Source organism: Myotis myotis, unplaced genomic scaffold, assembly GCF_014108235.1.
Source record: "Myotis myotis isolate mMyoMyo1 unplaced genomic scaffold, mMyoMyo1.p scaffold_m19_p_13, whole genome shotgun sequence".
Lineage (NCBI taxonomy): Eukaryota > Metazoa > Chordata > Mammalia > Chiroptera > Vespertilionidae > Myotis > Myotis myotis.
Window position 1 is genome coordinate 14,679,842 of NW_023416317.1, and position 27,924 is coordinate 14,707,765.

Genomic DNA, 27,924 nt, shown 5'->3' on the forward strand with positions numbered 1-27,924 from the left:
CATACCCAAACACGATGCTTTAATCAATAATGGAGCACTTAGCAGTCCTTCCTCTGGCTCCTCGGGAGGATATCAGGAGAGTGTGGGGCTGGCAGCCTCTTCCAAAAAGGTTAAAACCCAATCACCAGTGGAGTGGTGCTCGCAGCAGCTCAGCAAGACACTGCAGGCCTTGTTCTCTCCTGCCTCCCTTGTGCCCCACATGGACTGGGGGCTCGGGCCTCAGCACAAAGGCAGCATTTGTGGAAATCAGAGAGGGACAGCCGACTGCATGGCGCTCCGTCTGCTGCTGACCAGGGGGAGGCTAGCACTGCTGGTAGATGGAGCACAGATGTCTGGATCCCTCTGGGCCCATAAATCCTCCGCTGGCCTGCCCGGAGGAAAATCCAGCCCAGCTCCAAGAGGGACCTGCCTGCACCCCTGTGGAGTGAGGAAGGCAAGCTCGCCTTCCGCCCCTTGGCCAGTCACCTCCCGCCACAGCTGTGCACGCCTGGCGGACTCATTTGAGTCTAGCGTGTGCTGTGGAATGCCATGTTCATTACAGTGTGATTGAGCCCTGCCTCCTCTTTGAACATGAACTTCCTTTTTTTTTCCATTATAAAAGTGTATGTTCATTATGGAAAAATACAGAAAAGGAGAGAGAGAAAAGAACGCACATAGCCTCTCACTCTAAAATAGCCCCTGTTAAGATTTTAATAATTCCCTTTCAATTTCATTCCAGGTATAACTACATAAACTACACACTCTGAGACTAATTTGGGGTTACTCCCAGTCTATCCAGCCTTATCTTTGTGTGATCTGTTCACTTTTGGATGAGACCCCCCACAAAGACTGTGGGTGATTGGTTTTTTGTGCATCTCTATTGGTCTTGGCCTCACATATTTCCAAGCTATACAGTTGGGTACTTAAAGGCTCCTGTTTATCATTGTTACAGCCTTTTGGGGGAATTATACCTTTTATTAAAATTAAATAATCCTGTTTATATCTTTTAATGTTTGTGGTTTTTTAATTTTTTTTTTTTTGCATTTTTCCTAGTGTGTTTTATCTCTTTCATTCCTATTTTCCCTTTGTAATTTAGCTGGATGAGAATTTTGTTATGGCTTAAGGGAAATATTATATCACAGTTATTCTTGGAAATATGATTGTAATTTAATGGACTGTGCATATATTATTCCAGTGTGTAGATGTGATTTATTTTATATAGTCAGTCTCCTATTAATGGATATTTAGGCTGTGAATATTTTTACATTATTATATAACTCTATATGAAGAATGATTTTTGAAGGCACTTGTTCTTTTTTCTTTAAATACCTACCTTCTATTGTGCTTTCTTTTCTGGTTACATAACATCATTTTAAAAAATATAGAGAAACACAGAAAAGGGAATAAAAGTCCCTTGTAATCCCATCTCCCATCACCACAAAACTTCTATTAACATGTTGGCATATACTCAGGCAATCTTTTCTTTTACTATATACTTGCATGCGTATTTTTTAAAAACAAAACCATAATCATATTATAAGCACTATTTTTAACTTGCTTTTGTCTTAACAGTATAAGATAACCTTATAGTATGAGAATACATATTCATGTCATTAAATATTTTTCACAAACCCGATTCTTCCTGGGTATATACACTGTTTCATTAAAAAGATATACCAGTTTATTTAATCATCCTTTTGTTATTGGATATTTTAGTTGTTTTCATTTTCCACCATTATAAACTGCTTTAGACATCCTGATCACAAATCTTTACCCCACCCTGTAATAATGTTACCTTTGCAACCAGATAAAAATATCTAAGATCTGAAAATCTTATATGATGAGCATATTAGAGAGAAGACGCTTGGTAGTGGCCTGGGACAGGGGTTGAAGGAAGGGCGGGTGGGGGGTGGGGGGAGTTGTGTTGGGCCTGGAAGGGCTCAGGGGTGATGAGGATGGAGGGGAGAAAGGGCATTTCAGATCTGAGGAGGGACTGAGAGAAGACTGATGGCATCTCGCTTTGGGAAATAAGTAGGAGGAGAACCCAAAAGCATATTTGCTTACTTTCCATGAGCTGGAAACCATGATTTTCTTTTCCACGGACCTCACACTTAGTCCCCTGGTCCAAGGTCACACACTTTCCATAAGTGACAAAAGTCCTTGGTCCTGCCCTAAGTTATTTGACAAATACAGACAAGCTTGTGTGTGTGTGTGTGTGTGTGTGTGTGTGTGTGTGTGTGTGTGTGTGTTTTGGAGGAAGCAACCAGAAACCATACTGCCTTTCCATCTGGAAGGTAAGGGTATAGCTGAGAGATGACCTGTATTCCATGTCAAGGGGAACTCCTGACCTTTTGCCAATCTTTACTTCTCCTACAGTAGTAGTTAAACCATTGTAATAGTTGACTATTATAATTGAAAACTTGTCAGTTTTTACGTAGTGGTAACAACTCCGTGAGTGGAGTATTTACAGTGAGCCAGCTTCCGTGTAAAGTACTTTATATTCATCGCTTCATTTCCTCTCCTCCATAATGATGCAAGGAAGGCTTCCTCACGACTTAATAGGGGAGGAACCTGCAGGCTGACAATGTGCCCGACGTCACATGGCCAGGAAGTGCGGGAGCTGGGGTTCTGCAGCCTTCTCGCAGTGCCTCTCCTGCAGTAGGCCTTTGCAAAAAGTCAGTTTGGTCATAATGAAGCCTGCAGTTTGCCAGGATTCAACATAATGGCCAGGTTGTCCGTCGGGGTCATCCCACTTCACTGCTGACCCTCCCTCTCTGTTTCCCTGTGTGGCGGGAGGGCCATCATTGCCACTTAGGCTCGTGGAGTATTTTATCACGAATATTATTGTACTAAAGCCTTTTTATGGTGCCCAATGAAGAGGTTGGGCTGCCGCCCCAAGTCTCTGGAAGGCTTCCTAATTGTTGGCTTACATTAAGCAAATTGTGCAATATTGTCCCCACACTTGAGTCAAATATTTTCTTCAGCTTTTCATTCATCTACTCAGAATCTCTCCCAGCTACAGAAAGCTTTTTCCTTGCACTGGGTCTATGGGGTTTGCCTTTTTACCATGTTTTTATTTATTATTGTTTTGTCATCTTTATTATGAAAGTGTTACATATGTCCCCTTTTTCCCCCCTTGACCGCCCCCCCAGGCCTTCACCACCCTATTGTCTGTGTCTATGGGTTATGCATATACACATATGAATTCATTGGTTGATCTATTCCCACCCCCCTCCCCTTCCTTCCCTCTGAGGTTTGACAGTCTGTTTGATGTTTTTATGTCTCTGGGTCTATTTTTGTTCATCAATTTATATTGTTCATTAGATTCCACATATGAGTGAGAGCATGTGATGCTTATTGTTCTCTGACTGGCTTATTTCACTTAGCATAATGCTCTGTAGGTCCATCCATGCCGTTGCAGATGGTAAGAGTTCTTTCTTTTCTATAGCTGCATAGTATTCCATAGTATAAATGGTCCACAGCTTTTTCTTTTTCTTTTTTTATTATTTTCTTTATTGATTAAGAGATTACATATGTGTCTTTATTCCCTCCTTACCCGCCCCCCTCCCCCCCCCCCCCCCGGTGTCTGTGTCCATTGGTTAGGCTTATATGCATGCATACAGTCCTTTGGTTGATCTTTCCCCCTTATCCCCACACTCCCCTACCTTCCCTCTGATGTTTGATGGTCTGATTGATGCTTTTCTGTCTCTGGATCTGTTTTTGTTCATCAGTTTATGTTGTTCATTATATTCCATAAATGAGTGAGATCATGTGATATTTATCTTTCTCTGACTGATGTGATTTGCTTAGCATAATGCTCTCCAGGTCCATCCATGCTGTTGCAAATGGTAGGAGTTCCTTCTTTTTACAGCAGGCAGTATTTCATTGTGTAGATGTACCAGTTTTTAACCCACTCATCTGCTGATGGGCATTTAGGCTGTTTCCAAATCTTGGCTATTGTAAATTGTGCTGCTATGAACATATGGTTGCATATATCCTTCCTGACTGGTGTTTCTGGTTTCTTGGGATATATTCCTAGAAGTGGGATCACTGGGTCAAATGGGAGTTCCATTTTTAATTTTTTGAGGAAACTCCATACAGTTTTCCATAGTGGTTGCACCAGTCTGCATTCCCACCAGCAGTGTACTAAGGTTCCTTTTCTCCACATCCTCACCAGCACTTGTCGTTTGTTGACTTATTGATGATAGCCATTCTGACAGGTGTGAGGGTGGTACCTCATTGTTGTTTTGATTTGCATCTCTCTAATGGTTAGTGACTTTAAGCATTTTCTCATATGCCTTTTGGCCTTCTGTATGTCCACTTTAGAAAACTGTCTATTTAGGTCCTTTGTCAATTTTTAATTGAATTATTTATCTTCCTTTTGTTAAGTTGTATGAGTTTCCTATAAATTTTGGAGGTTAACCCCTTGTCAGATGTATCACTGGCAAATATATTCTCCCATGCAGTGGGCTCTTGTTATTTTGTTGATGGTTTATTTTGCTGTGCAGAAGCTTTTTATTTTGATCTAGTCCCATTTGTTTATTTTCTCCTTAGTTTCCATTGTCCTAGGAGATGTATCCATAAACATATTGCTACAAGAGATGTCTGAGATTTTGCTGCCAGTGGTTTCTTCTCTTTTTACTATGTTTTTAATGTGCATCAATCTGAACCAGATTCTTTTTATGTAGTTTTATGTTTACAGCGTCACTGAACTCAGTGTTCACGGTCCTGCTGGTTTTGTCTACTGGTTTTGTTTTCTCTTAGTTAATACCTCTTCATTCTGGAAAATAAATGTAGAGAAGTATGAAGTTGGATATGAAAATCATCCATAGTCTCTACCACCCAGGGTGACACCTATTAACATTTTGTGTTTAAATAGGGATCTCCCTTCTCTTACTTAATGCTGCATGTGAGACCTTCCCATTATCAAGTTTTTCTCAAAAAGAATGTTTTTAGCAACTGTATAATGTTCCATTTTACGGTTACACTGTAATTTATTTCATCCCTGTTGTTGGTCATGTTAGGCTGTTTCAACAACGCTGCCTCCTGTAAATTATCCTAATGACGGCCCCCAGGGTGCTACTTGGTCCCAGTAGTTCAGAGATGCCTGCTGTTTGCTAATGAATGAAAACATGAATAAACACTGATGGTGGCAGTGCAGACGGTGGTGTAGTAACAATGATAGGTAACATTCATTTCCTACTGACCATGGGCCAGCACTTGGCTAATCCCTTGACATACTTTTTCTTATCTAATCCTCACTACAACTTTGTGAGATACTATGACCACACCCCTTCCACATAAAAGGAAACCGAGACCCAAAGGGATTAGCTTTCCCAAGGTGACCTCGGCTTCCGAGTGGACTTGAAGCCATGACTGTTTGACCTCAAAGCCTGTGTTCTTTACCTAAATCCACGTTGTGTAGCCACAAAACTGGGCTCAGATCCGATTCCAGCACTTGCCTTGTGCCAGTCACTTTAATCCTCTGGTACTTGGATTTCTCATCTATTAAAAGGGAGCAACACACAAGCATCTGCCCGGTGCCTCTCCCAGGATCAGCATGAGGGTCAGACATGCTGGAGGCCACACAGCGGGAAGGTGTCATTTGTCGGTTTAAGTTAAATGTTCTCATCAAGCCTTACATGAGACACTCCCCCGCTGGGCTGCTGGAGAACATTTTCTGGTCCCAGCCGTAGCCGCTGAACATTTTGGCTTAACCCATTGTCGTAGCAACATAGAAATGTGTTTTCCTCTATAGCCCCTAGCTTCCAGTCCATTTAATAATAAACTGTCTGTTACAAAATAGCAAGAGGCATAAAGAAGTTCCTGGCTGGAGCTCTTTGTTTGGAGCGTGTTATCTTTGGCTGGAGAGACCTTCTGTTTTTTGGAAAAGGTGAGGGAGCAACCTGCGGAACAGGCAGCATTAACAAACCAAATCTGTTCCATCGCGCCTCACCTGCTGGGCTTACATTTCCTCTGGCACATGCCCCCACCTGACAGACAGCCCCCTGTGCACCTGCAGCATCTTTTCCACATACCAACTCGGCATAAACACGAGCACCCATTTCCTCAGTCTGCATTATCTCTGCCTGTTATGGCCGTTGTTATTGTAGCTGCTAGGAGTTATGAGCTTCGGGTTTTTGACTCGTGCAGGCAGCATTCCCTCATGGAAACTCTTACTTGTCCTGGAATGTTTTTCATTCCAGACCCAGAACCCCACCATCATGCCAGGCGGGGGATCTGTATATGTGTTTCTGTTTTGTATGCAGTTCCTCCCAAGGCTGGGTCCCTCTTTCCGAAGCAAGCCCCTGCTGGCCACCATAGACCACTGTTTCTCACCCCAGGGACAGCCAGCAATGTGTAGCGATGTGTAGGTTGTCATAACAGGGGCGGGGCGCTACTGGCATCTATCGATTAGCGGTAAGGGTACTGCAAAACATCCTGTAATACACAGGACAGCCCCTCACCAAAATGAATTTTCTGGTCCAAAATGTTAGTGGACATTTCAGAAGTAGCCTGAAACTCCTCTGTTTGGGTGCATGCACCACACCACACTTGAGTCTTACCCTAGAGCAGCAGTTCTCAACCTGTGGGCCGCGACCCCTTTGGCGGTCGAACGACCCTTTCACAGGGGTCGCCTAAGACCATCCTGCATATCAGATGTTTCCATTACGATTCATAACAGTAGCAACATTACAGTTATGAAGTAGCAATGAAAATAATTTTATGGTTGGGTCACAACATGAAGAACTGTATTTAAAGGGCCAGAGGGTTGAGAACCACTCTCCTAGAGGAAGCAAAGCAGGATATTGGTTAAAAATTGGGGGGAGCCGAAACCGGTTTGGCTCAGTGGATAGAGCATCGGCCTGCGGACTGAAAGGTCCCAGGTTCGATTCCGGTCAAGGGCATGTACCTTGGTTGCGGGCACATCCCCAGTAGGAGATGTGCAGGAGGCAGCTGATCGATGTTTCTCTCTCATCAATGTTTCTAACTCTATCCCTCTCCCTTACTCTCTGTAAAAAATCAGTAAAATATATTTATAAAAATAAAAATTGGGGGGAGGAGAGGTTGGACTGAAATAGACCAGACCTAGGTGTCATTCTGAGTTCACCATTGGCTGGGGTTTAAGTTCGGGGGCACTGTTCATTAGCTGTGTGACCTTGAGTCAAGTGTCACCCTCTCTGAACCTCACGTTTCCCCATGTGCAAAACAGGGGTAGGACTCCTTACCTGGGGGTATAGCAGGGCTCTACAGCTCCCCTCAGTGCCCAGCACATAGCGCATGCCATTCATTCATTAGGCACCCTCTCTGAGCCTCAGTTTCCTTATCATAAAATGGGAATAAATCCCCACCTTGCAGGGCATTTGTGAGGATCGGAGAGAACTCACCAGAAGTGCTAAGCGTGGGAAGCACATAACGGCCCCTGTGTGACATACATGGTGAACATCATCCCGTCCCTTCCCCTTAGTACCCTAGCCCAGCAATCACCAAGGAAACACAAAACAAGGAATCCTTAGCAACAGAGCTCACCTGGTATGGCTCACATCTCTTTTCTTCTTCAAACCGCAACAGAAGAAAATCTCCAACTCTCTGGGAAGGTTTTCAATAAATACATAAAAATATGCCCAATCTGACATTCAAAACATGACCCGGAAATCAAGGAGGTAAGGTTGTTTTTCCTGTTAGGTTGATCATAATGTCCTGTTGATGAGAGTCTGGAAAAAGTGTCCTGTCGTGCCATGTGCCTTTCTGGGACAGACTGTTTGGAGGTCAACTTGGCAGCACAGAGCAAAGGTTAAAGTGTTGATTTTCTTAAACAAGGACTTCTACTTAAGCAATCCGCCTTACAGAAATACCAGCACAGAATCGGAAAGGATGTTCACTGAGGCACGTTCTGTAATAGCCAGACACGGGAAAGGACCTAAGTGTCCATCAGTTGGAGTTTGTTTGAGTCCATGTGGTCCACCCAGATATGGGACACTAACTCGGCCGCCGTTAAAAAAGAGTGAGCCCGGCCAGGTGGCTCAGTTGATTGGAGCACTGTCCTGTACAGCAGAAAGGCTGCGGGATCCGTCCCGGTTGGGGCCCAGACCGAGACTGCAGGTTCCGTTCCTGGTTGGGGTGCGTACAGGAGGCAACCGATTGATGTTTCTCTCACATCTTTCTCTCTCTCTCTCTCTCTCCTTTCCTCCTTTCCTCTCTCTCTAAAATCTCAGGTGAGGATTAAAGAAAAAACAAAGAATGAGTGACTTTGGGTGATGGGATGTTTTGGAACTAGATAAAGACGGTTGCACAACATTATGAATATACTAAAGGCCACTGAATGGTTCACTTGAAATATTGTTCATTTTATGTTGTGTGAAGCTTCACCTCAATAAATTATTATTATTATTATTATTATTATTATTATTATTATAATTTTTGGTAATCTTCACCCAAGGATATTGTTCCACTGATTTTGAGAGAGTAGAAAGGAGGAAGTGGGGGCAGGGGAGAAACATCAATGTGAGAGACACATTAATTGGTTGTCTTTTGCACAAGCCTGGGCGAGGGCTGGGGATTGAACCTGCAGACCAGGTATGACCAGTAATCGAACCTGAGACCCTTCAGTGCAAGGGCCAACACTAGCCACTGAACCACCGGTTAGGACGATAAATTATTTTTTAAAAAGTCAGTCTTTTATACTAACACAGAAAGACATTATTAAATGAGAAGATAAAACTTTGTTTTCTGTGAATGTTAGCAAATGTGAAAAAAAGGTTTGACAAGATCTAGAACAAACTTAATAGCATTCACTTCTACTAAATGGTCTTGGAAAAATGAGAGGATTTGTACTTAATTTTTTTTTACACTTTTTAAAAAATTCTTTATTGTTGAAAGTTTTACAAATGTCTCCTCCCCCCCCCCATTGACTTCTCCCCACCCACTCTCACCCCCCAGCGCATGCCCTCACCCCCCACCCACGTACTTAATTTTATATACTTTTGTAACGTATGAAAATTTAAAGTTAGCATAAATTACTTTCACACTGTGGGTGGGGAGGGGGATTTTGAAGTTGGTCAGGCACTAACAGGTGGGCCGTTGATTCTCTCAAGTGAAAGTGGAAAATGTCTTTCATTTGAATCTGCTTTTTTGTGTGTTCCTCTCTCTGCTCTTTAACTCCCCTTTCCCCCAGGCTGGGATCAGAACCACTAACTGAGATGAGTGGGTTATTTGATGACTCACTTTGCTTGTTTTGACCTTTCCGTGCCTGTGGCTAATTGATTCTGCGTGCTGGGGAGCTGCAACATTAGTCTGCTCCCTCTTTCAGAAGGGCCTGTTTTCAGGAGATCACGAGGATTCATGAGATACCATTAGTGAACTGCGTATTTGGAGCAAGTACTTTCTTGACCAGCCCGAGGCTGGCCCAGCAATCGTGAGCTCGAGCTCGTTAATGAGCCCAGCAGCTCAGGGATGCCATGTCAGCCTAAGGAGCTGTGTTGCTACTTGTAGACAGAACTGGCTTCCTGCTGGTAATACCCTGAGGTCCCTTGGAAATTTCTTTTTACATTTTTCACTTACTCATTTTTCTTGAATTACAAAACTTTGTAAACTAGGTTAAAAATTACCTATAATGTAGTCAGGTAAAAAAAAAATAGAGTTTTGTGGCATCCCCTTTATATCTTTGCTCATGTGCATTTTTTTCATGATCATAAACTGTTCATATAATGATTTTTTAAAAAATTTTTTTATTGATTTCAGAGATGAAGGGAGAGAGATAGAAATATCAATGATGAGAGAGAATCATTGATCGGCTGCCTCCTGCATGCCCCACACTGGGGATCAAGCCCACAACCTGGGCATGTGCCCTGACCATGAATTGAACTGTGACCTCTTGGTTCCTAGGTCAACACTCAACCATGCCAAACGGGCTCATATACTGATTTAATCTTTTTGCATAGAAGGGATTTTCAGCTGTTAAAATTGTCTGTTAAATTAGCTCAGAATTGTTTTAATGACTACATAATATTCCATTAAGCAGATGAGTATACCTTATTTAGCAATGTCCTCATGTGAATAGTTGTCTTAAAATTTTCTTTTGTAAATTTTGTTGAATCTCAAAATATTTGGAAGCTACCTCATAATGTCTTAGTGAGGATGACACATATGTCACATATAAAATCAATTCTTGCCCTCAGTAAATTTATAATTCAGAGCAGGTGACCACTAAGTATAATAAAATGTGATTGTTACTGTATCAGCAATATGTCCAAATTGCTTTAGGAGAGCATGGGAAGACATTGGTAAAACCTTCCTAGAGGAGGTGTTTGAGTTATATCCTGAAGACAGTCAGGAATGAACTAGGTAAGAAATGACAGAAAAGCTTTCTAGGAAGAGAAGACTTCTTGAAAGAAGCACAGAAGATGGCAAGGCATGATGCATTTAGGGAATGGCAGATAGTCTAATAGGGCTAGAGATACCATAGTAGGGCTAGAGAATGGGTGAGTTGCAGGAAGTGATACTATATACATGCATGCTCTGGTCCGATTATAAGAGGCATTCTGTACCACACTGAAGAGTTGGAAATTTACACTGAAGGCCATGGATATGTGGCCACAGCCATGGCAGGGAGCACTTGCTAAGTAAGAATGTGGGGTGTTTTGTTTTTTAATATTTTTTTATTGATTTCAGAGAGGAAGGGAGAGGGGGAGAGAGAAAGAGAGAGAAACATCAATGATGAGAGAATCATTGATTGGCTACTTCTTCACACCCCCTACTGGGGATCAAACCTGCAATCCAGGCATGTGCCCTGACCAGGAATCAAACCGTGACCACCTCCTGGTTCATAGATCAATACTCAACCACTGAGCCACGCTGGCCAGGCAAGAATGTGGTTTTTGAGCACAGCAATACCTCATTACTTTAGCAAACTTTCTAATAAGTGTGTTGAAATCTTCTAGGCTGAAGGCTGAATATGATGCACATAGCTTTCGTCTTGATCATTTGTATTTGTCAAGAGAAAACACTATGGTAGCATGTTTCAGCCCTAAGGGTGCACTTTGGGTGCTTGGGCCACCCCAAAATCTACTGGGACCTCTTTGGAAAATAACTAGGGGACAGGCATCATTTGCTTGATATTTAGTATGTGTATTAGTTGGTACTTTTAAGTTGACAGAACCTTAACTGAGATGAATGCAAACAGAAAGGAGAATGTATTAGTGCCTTAGTCTGAGAGTGGCTCTTCCTGGCTTCAAGCACAGTGGGATCCGGGGACTCTCACCGTGTGGGTAAAGCTTGTTCCCTCCCCGCCTTCCTCCATTGGTGTCTCTCTCCATCCTTCATTCTGTGTCCCTTCATTCTTTCCTATATCAACCGACTCTTCTCTGTGACCAGGGAGAGTAGCTGCAAAAAACTCCTGCTTATGTTAACTCTTGGAGCTCACCATCCCAAAAGAATAAAGAGTCCTTCACTCTTCCTCCCATGATTCATGAAATTTCAGGGAATCACATGCCCCTTCCAGAACCAGGATGGAGTACTCTGCTTGGCCAGGACTGGGAGAGCCCAACCAAAGTGAGTGAGTAGAATAGCAAGGAGAGTGGGGCTTCTGTTCCTAGAAGGAGGAGGAGAGTAGGAGTAGAATTCTTTAAGGACATCTACTACTGTCAGTGTTGTTCTTCGGAAGAGTGGAAATGTTTAATGGAAAAAAGTAGACCCATCGCTTGTCTGAGAGCTGCCTTTTGTGCATGTTCTTGTGTTTATCCAGGTCGTGGCTACTCCCAGCACGTGCGTGCGGGAAAGTGGCCCCTTGCCCAATTTTCCTTAGCACGTAGGCTCAAGACAGTGCCCTCCTTCCCAAAAGGCCTCTGGCATTGTCCTCTCTTTCTTGCAGATGTCTGATTTATGTTCTGTCAGGGGCAGGAAGCTGCTCGAGTGATCCACCCAGCCCTGCGGCCCCCGTGACCGTTTGTTTTTCTTATTGTTCAGCGTTCCATTAGCTTCCGCAGCGAGAGCCGTCCTGACATCCTCACCCCCCGGCCCTGGTCCAGAAATGCCGCCCCCTCAAGCACCAAGCGGCGAGACAGCAAGCTGTGGAGTGAGACCTTCGACGTGTGCGTCAATCAGATGCTTACATCCAAGGAAATCAAACGTCAGGAGGTAGGCGTGGGGCCCACGGAGTTGACCGTGTGCCTGGCGGCAGGTGCACTGCAGGTCTACACCCCTTTTCCAAATCCATTCTCCTTGGCATGTGTAGAAGGAAGACAAATGGGGGTGTCAGACCTTTTAAGGAACCGAGAAACCAGCATTCAGCTGGGTGGGTGTGGCCCCCATTTGAAAAAGAAACTGATATGAACATCTGTATTTACAAAGAAGGTGAATTGGGACATGTTTATTTTCGATCCTGGAATTCACAAAAAATAATCATAATCATTTAGTGATATTTTAATAGCAACTTCTATAATATTTTAAAATATTCAGTTAATGAAACTTTGATTCAGTGTTGTGGAAAACTCTTCTGGGGAATGCAGTTAATTTCATTTCCGATAAGTTTTCTGTACCAATAGCCCTAAATGGCTATGATCATATCACCCTTTATGGAGAGTTCATCCCGTGCCAGGCTGTGCTAAATACGTCAAATGTGCATCATCTTGTGAAATCCTTAGAATTTATATTTTTTGAGGCAAATTTGACCTTGGAAAAGGGAGTACTTGAAAATTTTCTAGGTTTTTTTTTTTTAATATATTTTATTGATTTTTTACAGAGAGAAAGGGAGAGGGATAGAGAGTTAGAAACATCGATGAGAGAGAAACATCGATCAGCTGCCTCCTGCACATCTCCTACTGGGGATGTGCCCACAACCCAGGTACATGCCCTTGACCGGAATCGAACCTGGGACCTCTCAGTCCGCAGGCCGACGCTCTATCCACTGAGCCAAACCGGCTTCGGCAATTTTCTAGGTTTTTGACTCAGCAATTCTTTTCTAGGAATCTATCTGCCAGGCACACTTATACACAGATGAAAAGATGTACGTGTGAGCTCATTCATCACAGTAACGTTTATAATAGTGCCAGAAACAGCCTGAACATCTATTACCAGGGAGTGGTTAAATAATGAATGTCCATACATGGAATTCTGTGTAGCTGTAGAAACACACAAAAGTGCTGATATGTATGAATGGCTAAATGGATAAAGCAAAGCACAAAATAGGGTGAAGAGTATGCTACTATTTATGTGAAATAAGAGGGAAGGAAAAATGAACGTATGTGTTTTTAAGTATATATTTGCTTTTAAAACATTAAAACCTAACCCACACCTGCAACCTATGTTCATGTTGACCAATATCACCCCAATCAATTTAATAAATAAGTAATTTTTTAAATTTAAAAATATATAACATTTCTGGAAGGAACACAAGGAACTGGTAACATTGTTGCCTCCTCGGAGGGGAACTGGGTGGTTGGAAGGAGGTGAGAGAGAAAGTTTTCAGCAAGTAGAAATGTGTGCACTCTAAATTTTGAACCTAAGCAATGCATTATCTATTTTAAAATGAGTAAATAAAGCATTTACTTGCACTCAAAAAGTCCTGTGAGGAAATATGGCAAGATCTTAATGATGGTTAACGAGATGATATTACGGGCATTCAAAAAAATTTTCTCTTTATACTTTTCTGTGTTTTCCGAGGGTGACTAGTGTGCATGTATTACTTGGACAGCCTGGTAGTGGGAAGGAAGGAGGGAGGGACTGATTCCGCAGGTGAGGAAATCAGCACGCACAGTGAGCACCAGAAAATGGCAGAGCCAGCCTCTGAACCCAGGTCCTGTCCTATTCCAAAGCCCTCGGCCTGCACGGTGACACTGTGCTGCCCCCCACAGATAACTGACTGTGGCCTACCCCATTGTGGAGTTCTGTGATTTTCCTCTCCTGGGGTCACATTCGGTCAGACAGTCAGGCTATGTACGTGAGCTCTAGTAAAACAGGTGTACAAGGTGAGGAAGGCCCAAGTAAAGGCTAGTTAAGGATGTTGTGCCAGTGCACTTCCTGGTTCTGTAGTTATGTAAGATGCCACCATTCGGGGAAGCTGAAAAGGCTGTGTACCGGACTTCTCTGTACTATTTGCTTAACTTCACACCTGAGTCTATATTTCAAAATAAAAGATTAATCAAAAAAGAGTAGCAGGAGGGCATGGCGTCAAGGCCTTGCTGGGCCTCGGAGGGACACCGTGTACTGAGCTCCAGCGAGTGTCCGGCTCCACCAACCCCAGGAATGGAGGGGTTCTCCACCCTGCTCACTTCTGCCTTGTCGTCTAAAAGAAATGTAGGAGTCCCCGAACTAGCACCACCAACGTGGAGTCTTTTCATAATGTAATGTTTGCCACCATTTAGACTCCCAGAGGAGAGTGGAAGAGCGTTCTGCACACCACAGCCTTTAAATTATGATGGCTTAATAGAGCCAAATTAGACATGGTCCCTTTATGCACTCTTGCACATAGCCAGCTCCTGTAATTTTATTTATTGTACCGTGTAGGCCTGCAAAGTAATTGAGAATGAATTAACTTCACCGGACATTTAGAGCGATAAAATATTAGACTCTTCCTATAATTCCAGCCTCAGGACAAGAGTTGATAGGAAACACTTTCCGTTGAGATGCACCTTATGTTGAGTAGAAGGAAGACAAATTGTGATGGCCCAATTAATAATACTGCCACATCCATCACTGAGAGCAGACCCTGAATCCTTCACTATGATTGCCACTCAAACAAACTCGTATCCGTGGCTCAATCTGTAATTATTTTACCTAAAATAGTTCCCTCTTGTTTGGCTGCATCAGAGATCTATAACATGAAAGATGACTTGTTGGATTGGAAACATACGTTGGAACCCCCTTTATCCCACAAACAGATAAGCACATTATACAGAAGTTTTGCAAAATCTTCCCTTTGTAGTTTTTAGCCACTCAATACATTTGCTGCAGCTCAACTTAACTTTTTAAGAATCCTTTAAAAATACTTAAGAAGTAAGTAGATTTGGAGCTTTGAGCACTGTTTGAATTTGGTCTCATAAATGAGATGCTTCAGTGGATGTATTTTATCTTTCCTCGCAGGCGATCTTTGAGCTTTCCCAAGGAGAAGAAGACTTAATAGAGGACTTGAAATTGGCAAAAAAGGTAAATTTAAATCCAGTGGTCATGTGAGTCACCTCATGTTTTTTCCCTCTAACTTCACAATTCTAAGGTTGTCTTTATGAGCACTCTTTTTATGACTAAGGTTCATCCAAAATTGAGAAAAACCTGCACAAACCAAGCAGTGGGGGAAATGGCTCAAAACAAGAAGGCTCTCCGGACCTGGCACCTTTAGGGGTTCTCCTCTGCATGCTTCTAGTGCACCTCAAAGAATACTTCAGTTTAATCGGAAAGTGTTGGTGGAGGCCTGGCTTTACGTATGTTTTGTTGTCCTAGAAGTTTCACGTGCAGGGCCTCCTTATCCACGGGAGAGAAAGTGTAGATGGTCTGAAACTGGAATTGTGTGTTAGAAATAGTCATTTGAATCTCATAAGTGGATAATACGGTTAAGTGAGTCACTTGTGTACTATCATGTCAGTTAGGGTCTTTTATATGGAAACTAGAGGCCCAGTGCACAACATTTGTGCACTGGGGAGGTGCACTGGGGAGGGGGAGTCCCTCAGCCCAACCTGCGCCCTCTTGCAGTCTGGGAGCCCTCGGGGGGGATGTCAAACATCCTTAGCGCTGCCACGGGCTTCTGGCTGAGTGGCACTCCCCCTGTGGGAGCGCACTGACCACCAGGAGGCAGCTCCTGTGTTGAGCGTCTGCCCCCTGGTGGTCAGTGTGCATCATAGCAACTGGTCATTCTGCTGTTCAGTCAATTTGCATATTAGCCTTTTATTATATAGGATTTGTTTTTTAATCACATTGTGTGTGGGAAAATGGATGAAACCTATGCTTTGTAGCCTATGTAGCCCCCTTTTTTTTTCTTTTCATTCTCACCTGAGGATATTTTTCCCATTGATTTTTTTAGAGAAAAAGGAAGGGAGGGAGAAAGGGGAAGAGAGAAAGAAATATTGATGTGAGAGAGACACATCAATTGGTTGCCTTCTGCACCTGCCCTGACTAGGGCTGGGGATCAGACCTGCAACCCAGGTATGTGCCCTTGACTGGGAACCAAACCCAGGACCCTTCAGTGCATGGGCCAATGCTCTAACCACTTAGCCATACCAGTCAGGGCTTGAACTATTTCTTAAACATATATTTAACTTTCCGTGTGTTTTTCTTATCTTCCCAATTAGCTTTATAAATCTTTAAGGCAGAGACTGTGCCATCTGAGTCTTTGTATTCTATTACAGTACCCTGGAAATAATTGGGTGTTCTTGTGGGTTAATTATCATTAATAAGAGGTGGTAATAATGTAAAATTTTAAAACATACAAATCACATCTGCTCTATACTTAGGATTTGTGCCCTTTCCTAGATGTATGATACACTAGAATTTTTTTTAAAAATCTACTTTGGTTTATGAACAACCACAAAAGGCTCAAGGCAATGCTGGATTCCTATCTGCTCCAGCCACACCCATCTGCTGTTTCTGCAGCATTATGGGAGAAGTTGTTGGAGAGAGCCAAATATTTTGTTATTCTCAGGGCCTCTCAGAAACCATTTACATTAACAACTTACTTCCTCCAAGTTTAAATGTTTGCTTCCATCTCTTGTGGTTCTTGCACAGGCCTATCACGACCCCATGCTGAAACTCTCCATAATGACAGAACAGGAGTTGAATCAGATTTTTGGAACACTGGACTCTCTGATTCCTCTACATGAAGGTATAATTTTGTTCCAAGGATGAGTTGTGACTTGTAGCCTTAATTGAGCTGTCTTATACAAGTCATGATTATGTAATAATGTGAGTAACCCAGAACCTACCTCTAGCCTCCTTCATATTTGAATGCCTAACAAAGTAAGTGTTCTGTTTGTTTATCAGAGCTCCTTAGTCAGCTTCGAGATGTCCGGAAGCCTGATGGCTCAACTGAACACGTCGGTGCCATCCTCGTGGGCTGGGTAAGAAAAGTTCTCTGGTCTTGATTGAAGATAAATTTCAATAATTCAAATGGAGTTTCATATTAGCTAGACTTCTCTTTTTATTAACAAACACCGATTTCACACCAGAAACAAATAAAACAGCAAATTCCTAGTAAAATTTATCATTATAGTTAGGCTGTAGCTCTTCTAAGCAGGGAAATAATTTTTTTTCTTATTACACATTTACTGCATTTAAAGAGAACATGCCCCTTTATTTCAATAAAATAAAGTAACATTAGTTAATGTTCTATTCAGGCCAATTGTAATATAATTATTACCAATTCTATTCCAGTACAAAGTTAGAGACATATTCCTATCCATCATCATAAAAAAACTTTTAAATATTTTTAAAAATATATATTTATATTGATTTTTTAAGAGAGAGAGGAAGGGAGAAAGAGAGAGAAACATTGATGTGAGAGAGAAACATCCATCAGTTGCCTCCTGAAAGCACCCGATCAGGGATTGAATGAGAAACCAGGGTAGGTGCCCTGACGGAGAATCAAACCTGTGACCTTTTGGTTCATGGGTTTAAGCTCCACCACTGATCCACACTGGCCAGGGCCGTAAAAAAACTTTTATTCAGGCTGTCAAAAACCTCTTATAGCCAAATGTAGTTTCATAAACAAGGTGATAACTAAATGTTGTTGTTGTTTAGCATATATCTGATTCTAAGTAACTTCATATATGCTGACCTTCATCTCAATATCACCCCTTTTCTTTCCTAATTGAAGAGATCAGCTGCGACCTTAGATCAGGGCTTCTAAATGTATGGTCCTGGGCTGAACGTGTGTTTTATTGGGTCCATACGGTGGTTGTTCATTTGACTGATTTATTTTAGGCCAGGCATGTACTCTCTATTTTGCCACAGGCCCCATCACTCCTATGGCATGCTTCTGTTTCCCTCTGTGAGTGCTTGAGTGTTCTACCCCAGCCCCAGGTGTTTTCCATTTGTTATGAACCAGGTCGTGAAAGCCGAGTACTCTGATGACTTCTTCCAGTCAGGATTAGGCCTCTCATCCTTCTGATCCACACAATGATCTAGAACAGGGCTGGGAACCTTTTTTCTGCCAAGGGCCATTTGGATACTTATAACATCATTCCCAGGCCATACACAATTACCAACTTGAAAATTAGCCTGCTCTATTTGGTCAAACATTTAATTAACTCACCCCTAATGCTTTCGCAGGGCCAGACCAAATGATTTTGAGGGCCTTATAATGGCCCGCAGGCCAGACGTTCCCCACCCCTGATCTAGAAAATAGGCAGATAGTGCCACAAGAGCAAGGATTAGGGACATCCGCTGTTTGGAGAATGTTGTGAAGGTTATGAGCTCTACTCTTACCATGTGCGTTCTCTTTATCCAGTTCCATTTGCATTTGTGTTTTAGCCTTCCCAAAACCTTCTGGTTCCTAAGTTTTGACATTGATCTCTTATAGTAACTTATGCTTCTCAATTACTGCCTTGATCCAGAAACTTTGAGGGTTTCATGACTTAGCTAGCGTTAGTTCGGGAGTCAATTTTAGCAGAGAGGCTGAAATATCCCAAGGGCTTCTGAAAGGCAAGTAATGTTCTCATGTGAATAATTTAGAAAATGTGCTTCAATATTTCAGGAGCGGTCATTCATCTTATATTTTTGACTTTCATTTTATTATAAGCTGTGGTAGATGTTTTAACTTCTTTAGCCCACAAAGAAATTTCTCTAAAGAGAGCCAGACAGCTGGAGACAGAGAAGGTGCAATGAGAAGAGAGGGTGTGCTCCCTGTGCGTACACTTCTGAGTCTGTGGGCTGCTTTGATGGGGGCCAGGGCCAGAGAAACCCCACTCCAGAATCAGCGTGGTGACTGCTGTTCCTGATGAGATGGCCACATGGAACTGCATGGTTTCCTCAGACACCAACATACAAATTGTCAGTTTGTATCAGAAGCAAAAGTACAGGCATTTGCCTTATTAATTTTTTTTTTCTGAAAGAAATGTTTGTCACTTCTATTAGAACATTGGTTTGCTCGAGGGGTAGCTTTTGCAGTCCTTTGGGCCCCTTGCTACCTGCATCCTACAGACATCAAGTGGGACTTGCAGCTCGAGGAGCAGCCTAAAATTAAACAACTGGCCCGTTGTTACCAGACCTCATAGAAACGGTCCTTGTTTATCAGGCTGACGAGCTGTTAAGTGTTTTCCCTCTTTTAACTGCAGATGTGTCCGTGCGAGTGGGAACTGTAAACCAAAGGGTACATCTGTTTGAGTTCTGGTCTTTTTAACAGAACAAAATAAACATCTTAGTGGACTTTGAATGAGAAAAGTCAGAGCCCATTTGACCCGTGAAAAATTGATTTATTCTCCCCATAAGAAAAAGAGGGGGGAAAACCCTTTTAAACAAGTGAGTCTGCCAAGTGGGTTAGCCCTGACCAGTCCTTTTGACCTTTGAATGAATCAATTACTTTTACTTTGAAAGCCTTATAGGAGTGTGGGGTTTTTTTGTTTTTTGGTTTTTTTTCAGGGAACCTCTCTGGGTACTGAAGATCAGTCTCCCTGGGGGGTCAGCCTGCTCTCATCAGCCTCCCCATCATAAAGAAACAACTTCCCAAGTGACTTACCTTCACACAAACCCTTTTTTCAGTAATAAAATAATTGATAAGCTCTCCAAGGCACAAGTTCTCATGTTAATTTGGGTCCTAATTCAATTTTAATTCCAAGGAGAGAGGCAGGGCACATGAAAGCAAAAATATAGATTTGTTCTGTGTCACTTTTCACAATGTTAGGGAGATAGAAGGAATTTCTAAAAAAAAAAAAAAAGTGAGTTTCCCTTATAAATTCTTTCTTGATAGTCTATTTAAAGAGATGGTGAGTGCAGAGCTTTGCAGGTGGGATGGGGAGAGAACACACTCAGACTGGTTTTGTCTCCAGCTGAGCATGTAGTCTTGCTTCTCTAAACCAGTTTCTTCCATAAAAATATTCTAAGGATAAATAATAATAATAGCTGGCCCTTACCGATTCTTAACCAGGAACCACGTTCGTGCTATGCTTTTTATTCTGCTTATTTAACTAAAGGAGAGGAGGACATTAGTCTATGCATTTTGTAAGTGGAGAAGCTGAGGCTCAGAAGGGTCACGTGACTAGTAACAGCCTGAGTTAAGGCTTTGAAACGATTCTCCCTGATCCCAGTCTGTCCTCTTAACCACTGTGTTGTCTGTCACCTCTCACATTTCATTAAGTACACGTGTATGTAATTGGGAACCAAGATGTGTACATTCTTCATTTCCTATCTAGCTATAGATCACCTGTGGCCTTTTCTAGTCAGTGGACTGCACCAGATAGCCTTGCAGGTCATGCCCAGGAAATGAGCACCCTGTCAGGTGTGAACACAGGACCAGAGCCTGATTTGGTTGCCATGGCAGCAGCGGCGGCAGGATCAGAGAGTAATGGCTCATTGGGCAGCGAGCAGCAGTGTCTTTGGGGCCTCCTCACTAGTTACTGCTGCTTTCTTTCTCTGTAATGACCACATTAGACATTTCCAAGTCTCTTTAAAAGGCGAGGAAGTGGAAATGAAATTGAGAGGGCCTGAGGCTCCTTTTAATTAACTCTGAAAATCTAAATTACAATCCACAAACCACATCTGCTGTGTGTGTGTGTGTGTGTGTGTGTGTGTGTGTGTGTATGTATGTGTATACACGCGTGTGCGCGCACCAGTTATTACTTTCATATACAAGGTTACGGAAAGAATTTCTGCAACTCTTTTTTAACACAAATAGAGGTTTTTCATAACATCTAAAGAAGGTAGACATTTCCAAGGAATATTAAACTCAACAGTGAACTTTTTAAACATTGCTTCCTTGGTATCTTTTTTTTTTTATTTCAGTCACTGAAAAAATAATTTCAATAAGAGGTGTAAAAGAAGCAGCAGACTATTTAAACTTTGACCCATGGTTCAGATGCTGCCACAACTTATTTTTAAGCCGTGTTCCCAAACAATCAAATATTACCTAATCTGGTAATCCATTAAACATTCATTTATTTGTTAATTCAGAATGCAAACTGCTGTATAGTAGGCCCAGTGCAAAGTGCTAAGGATACAGAAACAAACGACTCTCACTGAATCCCACTGCAGAGCAGGTGTCGTGGTGGATGTGGCTTCATAGTCGGAGGGAGAGAAGCACACAGCAAGGCCGTTGGCTGCATTTTCTTGCCTCCAGGAACTTTCTGGAAGTTGACAGCCAATGCATTAGGATGCATGGTATAGGGTGCCTCTTTGAGGGAAAAGTGGAAAAGGGAGGGAGCAGCCCTTTTCCTGAGTCTCTGAGCCTGTGTTTGCACGATTGGACTGATGGGACACCTCAGAGAGATTAGTATTTTGCTGGAAGGAGAGAGTGGAGTTGAAGTGTTCCAAAGTCTTTAAGCTTAAGTTGTTTTTTGCGTGGTAGTGTGGTGTTAACCAGTGGGTAGAGCCAGAACGGCTTCTGGCCTGTCAGAACTAATTTAAAAGATTTTACTAAACGCTTCTTGCATCCATTTTTTTTACTGATTACATTTTTGCTTTAACTTCTTGGAGTTCCTCATCGTCTGTCCACCTTTGAATCAGTCAGCCTTAACCTAACGTCGAGGTGCTTTTTCCAAGCTGTGCCAAGGGCTGGCTGCAGAGTCTGGCTGCTTGTTTTCTTTTTACGCTACTAAGTCTTCTAGATATGTTTCTTATGAATAATTTTAAAAGACAATTTGTAATAGGAGGTTCTCCCCTCACCAGATACTTTTGGAAGTTTGGGAAAATTATGAACTAATGCATATGCAATAATTTTAGCTATTTTGTTTTTAGCTTAGATTAGCAGAAATGCAAACAAATTAGGATAGGGGTCTTAACTATCAAGAAAGTAAACATGCAACTAAGACAATTTGTGCAAGCAAATCAGAGCCAGAAAACACTGTTCCATTGTCGTCTTGAAGATTCCACTGGTCTGTGTCCTTCAGCCTTTGCAGATAAAGGAACGTGGGCCAGGCCCGGAGACCAGTTAGGTTTTGTTCAGTCCCAGCAAGTGATGTCAGTTGTAGCTCCAGTGATTGTAACACTCCAACCCTCTTCTCATGTTCCTTTCTTAGCTGCCTTGTCTCAGCTCCTACGACAGCTACTGCAGCAATCAAGTAGCCGCCAAAGCTCTGCTGGACCACAAGAAACAAGACCACCGAGTCCAGGATTTCCTTCAGCGATGTTTAGAATCCCCCTTCAGCCGCAAACTAGATCTATGGAATTTCCTCGATATTCCAAGGAGCCGCCTGGTAAAATACCCTCTGCTCCTTCGAGAAATCCTGAGGCACACGCCAAATGATAACCCAGACCAGCAGCACCTGGAAGAAGCTGTAAGTTTCTTTCTTTCTCTCCTGCCTTATTATGTTCCCCCATGGGACGGTAGAGGATTAGGTAAATGGGTGGGTACATGGGCTTCAGGAAACTTGAGTTCTAGGCCTGGCTGTGTTATCAATCATCTATTTTTTTTTATTTTGCAAGTCACTTCTCCTCTCTCATTTCCTAACCTATAAAATGTAGTGTTTACGTGCAATGCACTCTAAAGTTCCTTTGACACTACGGTTTTTTGATTCTGCAGTCTGTTTGTTACCATTGCTGTGAGGGTCAAAATCTCTGTGGAGATGTTAAGTTGAATATCTTTGCCTAGTTAGCAAATTGGAGTTGCCTTTTACCTGAGCCCCAAAGCCCATTTTTGAAATCAGCACCCACTTAAAATGTAGCTCCAATCAATTGGATGCAGGCCTCCAGTGAATGTTTATCGAGGTGGGGGGAAATGGGGTCTACATCATGAGAATAATGTGAACTGTGAGCATTCTGCCCAGAGAGCTGGGTTCTGATTGGGGTACTCGGCGGGGCAGGCAGGGGACATGGCGGGCTGGAGGAGCAAAGGGCCTGTGCAGGGTGTGAAGATGTGACAGGACAGGTCCTGCCTGGGCAGAGGCATGGAGCGGTCAGCCAGAGGTTGAGGATAGTCTGAGGAAACAGTGGGAGAGAAGGCAGAGGATGGGGGCTTGTAGCTGACTATAGAGGATTTTAAATGTCAGTTGGAGACATTTTCTCTTTGTTGTGTTTTTGTTTTCTAAGTAGCTGGGATTCAGGTTCAAATCCCAGCTCCATCACAACAAACTGTGTAATGTAACCTTGGACAAGTTACCTCCTGGTCTGTAGGACGGGGGACAGACAAGGAGAGACTAGGGACAGTCCCTTGGTGCAGCTGCCCAGCTGTGCAGTCACAGGAGCCTGCTCAGAGGTGGCAGTAGGTGTGGAGGCTAAGAGACCAATTCATAGGGCTCGTTCCCTGACTGGGTCTGTGACAGTAGCAGAAAGAGGATGTGCGTCGGTGGTTTGAAAATCAGAAGCCTTGACCCTACTGAGCACCCTGCCCATCTCCTCCCAAAGAAGGGCTTAATAATAAGTAATAACAACAATACCTGCAGACGTTTGTTGAATACCCAGTAAATCAGCTCTTAGTTCATCTTCAGAGTAGTCTATGAGGTAACTTCTTGTTAGGACCATTTTCTAGATGAGGCTTGGAGGGGAAGACAGTTTGTCGGGTCCAGAGCCGGCAAGGGATGGGGCTGCTGCCTGAACCTGTCAGTGTAGATTGCAAATCCAGGGCTGTTTCCACTTCCTTGTGATCCTATACCGTGAAGCAGAAAGCCTGGATACTCTGGGCCCCGTTGCCTTTGCAATTATAGAAAGCTGCCCACCAAGCTTTGCGGAGAGGCCTCACTGGTGCAGAGCTGGGCCAGTGCCTCCATGTAAGGACAGAGAAGAAAGGGAAAAGACTCTCCTGATTCATGAGGTGTCTGGCAGGCCTGACTTACACAGACCAGGCCCCCAGTCCAGCACGATGGGGGATGCGGGCACCAGAGATGAGGCCCATCTCACTTCATCATGTCTGTTTTTATTACCGGGAAGAGTGCAATAGAGTTGCCTCCTTTCCATATTTCATCCCAGCCAGTGTGTGGTCTGCAGGAATGAAAGCAGAGGGAGCTCACGCTAGTCTAAATAATTACTTTTTTAAAGCACACAAGCTTGCTTACAGTTTTATTGTGAAGATTTCTTTTTAATATGCAGCATGAAAGAATAATACTCTGTGTATAAAAAAACACCCAGTGAGCTAAAGCCTGAACTAAAAGGGAAAAAAGAATATGATTGTTTGCACCACTTTCCCTAGTGCATAAAATGTGATGCCCTTCTCCGAAGTTGACTCTGCACCTGGTAATTCAGGCAGATTTGTGCACGAAGCATGGGAAACCCACACTGGAAAATGTCTGCAAAGCAAGTCTTCTGAATGCCCACTTATACAATGTAGGCACAGCACTTTTTAATCTTCTTTTCAAAATCCTTGTGGCATTACCCCAGATGAGCAGAAATATTTAGCCCTCTACTCTTGGGAGCATGGTGAATGTTTGATAAACATAAATGTAGCTTAACTTACATGTTCCCTGAATAAAGTTTCCACCTATGAAAATAAAATAAAACAGAGAACACTAAGTAAATTGCTTCTACACCAAGCGTTCAGTCCTGTGACTTAGAGCTAAAGGAAGTCTTGCTGCTAATGCAATGCATCAAGTATCACATCGTTATTAGAATTTCTTAACAGTGTTTCGGAGGCTTGATAGAAATTTCCCCTGAAAGAGAAATTCTTGAAATAGGACTCTGTATATTCAGATATTCCGGGAGCTAGTTGTTTAATGTTTTAAATTCTCAGGATGGTTTCAGCCAGAAGATGATCCTGAAGGCTGTCTCTCCCCTCTGCCAGTTGCTGTTCCCCAACTCCTATAACATAAAAAAATCGCTGCAATCAATGGGAAGAACAGTCCTGCTTTTGATGCAGCAGCAGTGAAGGCTGCTATTGTTGGTTCGTGTCAGGAGCCTGTGAGGAGATGCTCTTACCACCCAAGGGACTAGCCAGACAGGGCTTTCAGATTCCACTTTGAGGATGATGAGTCCAGCATATGTGGGCTTAATCCCAGTTCAGTTACCAGGCATCTCTCGTCATCTCCCTTTACCGGCCCCTTCCCTTTGATTTGATGAGAGATGCAACAATAAATTTAATTTTAATGTACAACTGCCATGACTGTTTGCTCTTGGCAGTCTACTATATTTAGCTTTGTTCCTCGATGAAATTCTACAAAATAAATTCCTCTTAGGAACCAGTGCAGAGAGAGTAGACTCTGACGGTGTACAGGTGGCTATAAATACAAAATAAGATTTTTTAATAAAGCAGATCCAGAGTTACTATTATAAACGTACATATAGAATAGGGAATAACACTGATGGTTTCCATTGTTTTGGCTCTTTATACTTTCAAACACCAGAGGAAAAAAAGCACCTTTGAAAGTAGTCATAGCTGCCTAAGGAACCACGTGGTGTTTGAGTTTATTAATCTTCATGTGATATGCCAGCTCTTCAGTTCCTGAGTTAAATTAGGAAGTGAACACGTCTTTATGCCTGTGGTGCATTTTCCTTCTGGTTTCCTGGACCCTTGCAGGAAACTCAGAAAATTGACTCAAGTGCTGGTTAATGTCAGCTGCCCAGTTATACTTAATAATAATTAACTTATGAGTCATAACAATTAATGCTAAGATCTTTAAAAACAAGGAAATTATATGGATTCTATAACATATTAAAAATGTAATAAAATAAAAGGATAATGAATCAGTGGCTCAGGTACCTCCCATATAATATTTTTAAGCTTCTTGAGGATAGAGACCCTCCCGTTTCTTTGAATGCACCCTATGTTAACAATGAACAGATGCTCAACGAACATTAGTTTAATTAAGTTAAAGGATGAGTCATAGCTTTAACATATTTTGTGCAATTTCTTTTTTTGTTTGTTTTTTAAAGTAGCAGTAAATAATCAGTCATTTTTGAAAACCAAGAGGGGACCCTGGCTGGTGTGGCTCAGAGGTTGAGCGTCAACTTATGAACCAAGAGGTCATAGCTTAATTCCCGGTCAGGGCACATGCCCAGGTTGTGGGCTCAATCCCCAGTAGGGGGCATGCAGGAGGTAGCTGATCAGTGATTCTCCCTCATCATTGATATTTCTATCTCTCTCTCTACCTCTCCCTTCCTTTCTGAAATCAATAAAAATATTTTTAAATAAACAAATTAAATAAAAAATAAATAAATGATCTTTGAAACTCTCAGTAGCTACAAAAGTATACAGATTATGCATCTGTTCATAGGCTACCGTCACCAGGCTTTAGCTCGGAGCTGTACACTTTTCTGTCACACTCACGTGGATGTTCCAGTTATAACTGGTAGAAGTTTTCATCCAGTTCCTTTGAGAAGATCATTTCACTCGCATGTGAAAAATAATCACTTAACCATCTTAGAGACAATTCACTACCACTTCAACACGTTAAAGACCTGGTCACTTTTTAGCTCTTTCAGTTAACACCACCGCAAGGCAGTTGGGACTTTTGGTCTTTTCACTATTAGAGGACAGAGGAAGTCATTACTTTGCCTTTGATTGGCGTCTTAGTTTTTATTCAGCTGATTTCTTGTTCCTTTGTTTTCTAGTATTTTCTAACTTCTCGATGTACCTATGTGATAGAACAACCCATCAGAATTCACGCCCACTCGTCACGTCTCCGTGCCGTGCTGTTTTTGTTTCGTTTTGCTTTGCTTCATTTTGTATTAACAGAATTGCATCCGTCATTGCTTTGAAATCCCTCTGCCCCCTCACTTGTTCACATGTGCTGAGGCTTGGGCCTAAGTGTATGTAGTAGCTGTGAGTCCTGCCTATCGAAAATAGTACCTTATATCTTGTCCTCTCAAATAAGATTATTCATCAACATTAGTTTTATATACAATACAAATATCTGTATGTGTTTACAGATAAATGTATGTGGACATGTGTATAAATACATGTGTATGTAGTGTATGTGTATAGATGGATAGATAGATACAGCATATTAAAAGCATTCTATTTTTCCCCTTTCCCAAAGCAGCAACTTGGATAACAGAATCTCAGAATTAGATCCAGGTGGATCATGGCGACCTTCTAGGCCAGCGGTTCTCAACCTGTGGGTCACAACCATCGGAAAACACATATAGCATATCAGATATTTACATTACGATTCATAATTGTAGCAAAGTTACAGTTATGAAGTAGCAACAAAAATAATTATATGGTTGGGGTCACCACAACATGAGGAACTGTATGAAAGGGTCGCAGCATTAGGAAGGTTGAGAACCACTGTTCTAGGCTGAGCCCCTGGGACTTGTTAGTGTGGGTGGCTTGCTTCCATTCCCCATACTCTTTTTGTTTCCATAGATAAACATCATTCAGGGAATTGTAGCAGAAATCAACATCAAGACTGGGGAATCTGAATGCCATTATTATAAAGAACGGCTTCTTTACTTGGAAGAAGGCCAGAAGGACTCTCTGATCGACAGCTCGAGAGTGCTGTGCTGTCATGGCGAACTGAAGAACAACCGGGGCATGGTGAGTGGTTACTCCCCTTCAGTGGTCTCTCCCTGGGCCTTCCCCAACACTTAATCCATTTGATGCTGAGCCTCCTGTTACTATGCCTTCCCTACCCAGGGTCGTGTTCTTTAGACAAAAATGGCTTTTCCATTGTCTTTTATATCAGAGAATCACATATATTATACATGTTTATATATTATACTAGAGGCCCAGTGCGCGAAATCACGCGAGACCCAGACCCGCCCTGCACAAGCTGCGGGCCCCGCCTCCACCGCACCAGCCCTGTGCCAGCCCCACCTCGCCGCAAGTCCCGGCCCGCGAGAGGTGCTCCATGTACCTCCTGGTGACCAGTTGTTTGGTCGTTCTGTCGTTACGGTGTCATGACCACAGGCCTTTTATGATATAGATGGTTATAATCCTATATA

At 42.6% G+C, this 27,924-nt stretch overlaps 1 protein-coding gene across 8 annotated transcripts in view; it reads left to right on the forward strand.

Moving 5' to 3' along the window:
• The window catches only part of ARHGEF3 (Rho guanine nucleotide exchange factor 3), a 260,452-nt gene that overhangs the window by 222,884 nt on the left and 9,644 nt on the right, over positions 1-27,924 (forward strand). For all 8 annotated transcript variants that reach the window (XM_036331844.1, XM_036331841.1, XM_036331846.1 and 5 more), the window contains 6 exons: positions 11,944-12,114; positions 15,058-15,120; positions 16,690-16,786; positions 16,945-17,021; positions 22,131-22,388; positions 27,347-27,517. In XM_036331844.1, coding sequence (XP_036187737.1) covers positions 11,944-12,114; positions 15,058-15,120; positions 16,690-16,786; positions 16,945-17,021; positions 22,131-22,388; positions 27,347-27,517 — 837 coding nt within the window. The remainder of the gene's footprint in view (positions 1-11,943; positions 12,115-15,057; positions 15,121-16,689; positions 16,787-16,944; positions 17,022-22,130; positions 22,389-27,346; positions 27,518-27,924) is intronic.